This window comes from Passer montanus, unplaced genomic scaffold, assembly GCF_014805655.1.
Source record: "Passer montanus isolate IOZ18808 unplaced genomic scaffold, ASM1480565v1 scaffold12, whole genome shotgun sequence".
Taxonomy (NCBI): Eukaryota; Metazoa; Chordata; class Aves; order Passeriformes; family Passeridae; genus Passer; species Passer montanus.
Genome location: NW_024358722.1, coordinates 8275590 through 8281319, shown reverse-complemented (window position 1 = coordinate 8281319; position 5730 = coordinate 8275590). Strand labels below are relative to the sequence as shown.

The 5730-nt window shown below is 57.8% G+C and overlaps 1 protein-coding gene across 1 annotated transcript; it reads right to left on the bottom strand.

Moving 5' to 3' along the window:
* Positions 1–535: 535 nt before the first annotated feature.
* Positions 536–5280, bottom strand: SIX2 (SIX homeobox 2). The gene is made up of 2 exons (XM_039697921.1): positions 4325–5280; positions 536–1736 (listed from the first exon to the last, which is right to left on the bottom strand). The coding sequence occupies exons 1-2, from the start codon at positions 4882–4884 to the stop codon at positions 1433–1435; spliced, it is 864 nt and encodes a 287-aa protein (XP_039553855.1). The 5' UTR covers positions 4885–5280; the 3' UTR covers positions 536–1432.
* Between the last annotated feature and the right edge of the window lie 450 nt (positions 5281–5730).

Here is a 5730-nt window from a genome sequence, read left to right as displayed (position 1 = left end):
TGGCCACCCGGTGCTTACAGGAAAGGAAATTAAAAAGAGAGAAAGAAAAAGAAGAGAAATAGAGAAATCCCTTTCCCAGCATCCCGCAGGGGCCGGATAGGCGTTTGCAGCCCAGCCGCGCTGGCCCCGGAGCGGGGTCTGGCCACCCTCGGTTTGCCCCCCCGCCTTCGGGACGCGGAGGGGGGAAGAGGGGGCAGCTTTTTGCCGGGGCAGGCGAGCACGGGGGCAGAAAAGCCCGAGGTCGTGCCCTCGGGGAGCAGGTGGGCGACCTCTCCGCTTCCCTCGAGGCCCGCACGGCCCGTCCTTCCCCGTGCCTGGCTCCCCGCTCCCGCAAGGTGACTTCGGCTGCCCGCGGCGTTCGGCGCTTCCCCGGACCGAAGGGTCCCGGTGTGCCCGGAACAAACCGGGCAGGGTGGCGGGGCTCTGGCCACCGGCACCGCCTCCCCCGGCGTCCCCACCAGGACGCCCGCTCTGCTCCGCTCGGGACTGAGCTCGAAAACACCCCGCGGGCGAGTGAAGCGACCATACACCGAGCTGGATTTCTAAATTTTATTATAAAATAAAAGCAGAAATATTTTCCAAAGAATGTATTCACATAATATAAACAATAAACAAAACTAAAGTGAGTGACTTGCGGTTGATACTGTCGTTTAGGTCTAAACTTGAGCAGCAATTCCTGTTTTCTTTTTAAAGCCCACTCCAGCCCGCGTCGCACACCGAGGGGAAAATCTACCTCTGCCTTCCTTCGGGCCGGAGCCGGGCCATCATTTCCTTTCCCACCCAGCAAATGGCGAAAGCACCACATGGACAAGGCCAAAGAAGCTGTTTCTGCATAGCATCAGCTACAAGAAGGTTACAGAGTCTGCCTAGAGCGCGTGTTGCTGCTATATCTTGACTACAACTTTTGTATTCTTAGTTGAAATTGTACATCGTACACCTGCCACGGATACATAACTACAATAGAATAACGGGAGCGATGTGTAACTTTCAAACAGGCATGGCAAGAGCAGCCTTGCGTTCCCCTTTCTTCCCCACCCCCCCAAAAAAATAAAAATATTACGATGTGCCTCTTCCCACACAGACCGGCCCGATCGAGTGACAACACTGAGAGATTTGTGAAGTTAAGGCTGGAATGAGCTGCTACACCGATCAGCCTTACAGCCTGCCGTGAAAATCACGGCTCCTGTCCAACAGTCCTTACACGCCTGAAAACGCCTGCAAGCAACCCTTAAGGCTTTTCACAATATCAGCTACCCACAGCGGAGTCCTCTACCTTGCAAACCTGCAGCCAGCCTGCTGCCAAAGGGCACAACACTTCCACTAAGGTGTTTGTCATTGCTTTCAAAGTCCCTGGTAAGATTAAGGAAAAAAAAATAATAGGAAAAATTGAGGAAAGGAGGGCTGGTGCGAAGGAGTGAGCGTGTACAGGGTTTTAAGAGCCCAGATCGACCAAGTTAGATGACATGGGGTTGAGAATGGAGTCCTGCAAGCTGTGGTGGTGCATGGGGTCGGCGCTGGGCACGGGGATGGCGCTGGGGCCCTGGGGGTGGCCCAGGCCGTGCAGGGGCTGCAGCCCGGGGTTGGAGCTGAGCAGCAGAGCGGGGCTGGAGGAGGTGTGATCCGGGGTCCCTGACGGCGTCTTCTCGTCCTCTGAGCTCCCCAAAACTGTCTTATTCCCGTTCATTGACGCCGAGAGCGGGTTGTGGCTGTTGGAGTTGGAATTCTCGTTGTTTTCCCTATAGGAAACACAAAAGAGGGAGGGAAATCACCATGTGGCCGTCGCTCCGGGGTGCGCGCCGCGGGAGCGGGGGAGGTGGGAGCTGGCTCCGGGGAGCAGCGAGCGGAGGGGACTGCAAAAACTGTAGGTTTAAAAACTGCCAACCTCCAAGGCCTCTTCATCTGGCACTTAGGTCTAAGGTCCGCTGAGCTTGTAAACAGTCTCCCACCAGCCCAGCGGAAAGTGTCACTTTGCCAAACCGTAATTTTCTGCCTCCAAAGAGTTTGCACAGCGTGAGGAGGGGGGCGGAAGGGAAGGGAGGAAGACTTTATTAAAAAAAAAAACCCAAACAAAACAAAACTAAAAAAGCAAAACTTTTTAACTTTAAAACTGTTCTAGGAGCTGAAGAGATGTTCAGCCATGATTTCTCCTGAGAAGGCCGAAGCCCGGAGAGCTGCAAGCTCTCCAAGGATGGCTCCGTGCAGCAGAACAGCCTCCCGGGCTCACATCAGGAGGGAAAGTCTTTTGCTTAAGTAACTGGACATGGTTTTCCCCCCTCGCCCTGAGCTTCAAGCTCAAAACATAGCCCAATATGGACGATAAGGAAAGCGAACAGAGTTAACCCGCTGCTTTCCCCGGCTCTCTCAGGAAATGGTCCGCATGCCCGCCGCTCCTCCGTGCCCTCCCGGCAGCCGGGGTGGCTCTCGCACGGCCCCGCGGCGGGGGCAGCCCGCACCGCCGGTGCGCCTGCCGACAAAGGCTCGGAAAGGCAGGACATAGTTTCGAAATTCAGCACCGGGTAAATACCGAGGAATCGCTGGAGGCGGGCCAAGCCCTAGCATATATATCTATATATTTATATACCTATATATGGGGTTTTTTTCGGTAATGTGAGTGACAAGAAGGGGTCGCGGTTGCCGTCTAGGCAAGGCTTACGCGGCCTGCGTAGCCCTCGTAGAAATACTTTAGACACTGTTCTGCCTGAAATACTGAAGGCAGTACAAGGCTATTTAAAAGCTTCTGCGGAAGTTTTGTAACACGCTATCTGGCAGAGGGGCCTTATCCTGCAGGATTTGGTCGAGAGAAGTTAAGCTATTGCACTGACGGGTTTTCCTCACTAAGGGCCGCATGATGTGGCTGGAGACACTTAGTGCCAAAAAAATAAAAATAGACAAGAAAGCTCTGTTTGAACAGGTTTCCTTGAGTGGATGGCAATCCCATGAACGGTCTGTTTTCCAACGCCTGGAGTGTAATATAAGGTTGAGTGTATTTTTCAATGTCAAAAATATTATTTGTCTCTGGAGACCTTTAAAGTTTGATTCCTCGGGAAAAAAAAAAAAGAAAAAGGAATGGAATAAGTGTAACCTTCATTTCCTCTGGATATTTGAAGGTGAGTCCCTGCTATCAGCAATAAAAAGGATCTCTAACATCTCGTAAAACCAACACTTGTGAGGATTTGAAGGAAAATTAAGGTGCTAGCATAGTTTCGGGAAATGAATAGAGCAAATCTGTGCCCCAATCTGCCGGGCTGCACAGCAGTGCGGCGCGGCGCTGCCCGTTTCCAAAACACGGTTGGCAGAAACCAAAGATAGAGAAAATTCTCCTCGGAGGCACGGATCTACAGGATTCTGATCCACTAATTTACCGCGCAGATCGTACGATCATACGATTGCCTGTACGGACCGGGCAGTTCAGTGAGCTAGTGAACGCAGTAAGAGACCCTTTTTACTTCTTCGACTGTCTTCCTAAGGCACAGTTCTGCTGATGGAAAAATCATCCCGAATAGCCAGGGATGTAGGCATTAACCTCTTCCTGGCGATTAATGGTCCCTTCACTCCACTTAAGGTGAAAAACACAGATGCAGAATCATATTCGGCCTAAGAACACACACCTATTGAGGTGCGTTCATGAGCACCTTGCTGGGCAGCGAATAAGAACTGCAAGGTCATGAGCGAGGCAGGAAGTTGCTCCGCTCAGTCCCTGTCCGGGTCTCCTGCCGCACGCCAGGAGCCCAGGACAGAGGATACATTTTTTGCCACCGTTCAGACCCACGCGTTGCCGGCTGTCCCCGGCTGTCCCTTTCTGCGCCCGGGTAACCCGCAGGGACGCGCTCCGAGCTGCGCGGGGCGCGGAGCCCTTGGGCCCCCACGCCGGCCTGTCCCGAGGGCCGCGGAGCCGCACGGGCACCTCCGGCCACGGCTCCTGGCCGGGCTCCCCGCCGGGCTGCGGCGGAGAGGCGCCGGCAGCGCCGCTGAACCAGGAGTGGCCGCAGGCCGTGTGAAGCGTGCCTGGCAGCCGGGGCTGCCCCGGGGCCGCCGCGCCGGCTGTGCGGGGAGTGGGGTGTCGGCGAAGAGCGGGTCTCGGCCGCCTCTCCCGGGGCTGCTTTTGGTGCACAGACGCCTTCACCGAGCGCCCAGCTCGCTGGCCTCTGAGCGCCCCCGAGGCGGAGAGCCCCCGTCCCCTCCCAGCGGGCCTTCCGCAGCCGGGGCCGCGGCAGAAAGAGAGACTCGGGGTGAGCCCCGGGGTCGGGGAGCCGCGGACGCCGGGGGAAGCCGCGGGCGCCGGGGGAAGCCGTGGGAAGCCGTGGGAAGCCGTGGGAAGCCGTACCTTTCCTTGGCCTCGGCGGCGCGGTCCCGCTGCCGGCGGTTCTTGAACCAGTTGCTGACCTGGGTGGTGGTGAGGCCGGTGGCCTCGGCCAGCTCCCGCTTCTCGCGGGGGGACGGGTACGGGTTGTGGGCGTACCACTCTCGGAGGACGCTGCGGCTCTTCTCCTTGAAGCAGTAGCTGGTCTCCTCGCCGTCCCAGATGGAGCGGGGCAGCGGGAACTTGCGGCGCACCCGGTACTTGCCCACCGCCCCTAGGGGTCGCCCCCGCAGCTTCTCCGCCTCGATGTAGTGCGCCTTCAGCCAGAGCTGCTGCAGCTTGGGGTGGTTGTGGGGCGAGAACTGGTGGCTCTCCAGGATCTTGTAGAGCTCGCGGAAGTTGCCCCGGTGGAAGGCCACCACCGCCTTGGCCTTCAGGACGCTCTCGTTCTTGTGGAGGTGCTCGCAGGCAGGGAGGGACCAGAGGAACCGCCCCAGCCGCTCGATGTTGCCGCCTTGCTGGAGCACCTCGCAGACGCAGGCCACTTGCTCTTGGGTGAAGCCAAAAGTCGGGAGCATCGACATGGTGAGCCCTGCCGCGCCGCGCGCCCTACGGCCGCATAGAAGGGAGCGGCGCGGGGCGGCGGGCAGCGGCCATCGGCGGCGCCCGGCCCCGGGGCGGTCGCGGGAGCCGGGGAAAAAATGCGAAGAGCGACGAAAAAAGTCTCGAGAGCCCGAGCGCGGGCGGCTTTTCCCCCCGGCCGCCGCCTCGTTTTTGTAAGTCCAAGTTGCGAGAGTAACTTCGTGCCTCTTTTGTCTCCTATCTGCAGCGCTCGCAGCGGCCGCGGCTCTCACACCCCCACCCCCCTCGGCCGCCGGTTTGGGATCTCCCTGCTTCCCCCCCACCCCCCACCGCCAGATCCCACATAATATAGTGGTAAAGCCCTGCTCGCTCGCTCCTCTCTCCTTCTCGGAGTTTTCCCCTCTTTCTTTCTCTCTCTCTCTCTCTCTCTCTTTTTTTTTCTTTTTCTTTTTTTTTAATAATATTATTCTAAGCTGGCATGAAAAGTGATTATCCGCGCTGTGATTGGTCCGGTTATCTGACCCGGGGACTGCCAGGAGAAGACAATAGTTTTAGTCAAATTATTTGCCATGGTGACGCTGTCAATCAGGGGTAACCCGATCTGTTTTGAGGTGGCTCCCCGGCTGGGTTGACAGATTGCTCAGATCCACTCAGAGGCGGCCCCGAGAGCTGAGATATTAGCTAGCGAGGGAGAAATTTCCGTCGTGATTGGCGCTGCAGGCGCCCGTCGGGGGAGAGGGGGAGCGCGGAGCCCGGGCCCCTGCTCCTCGCCGCGGGGCACTGCGGCGCGGCGGGACGGAGCCGCTGTCTCGGCCGGGCCCCGCCGTCCCGTCTGGATCCCGCAGCCC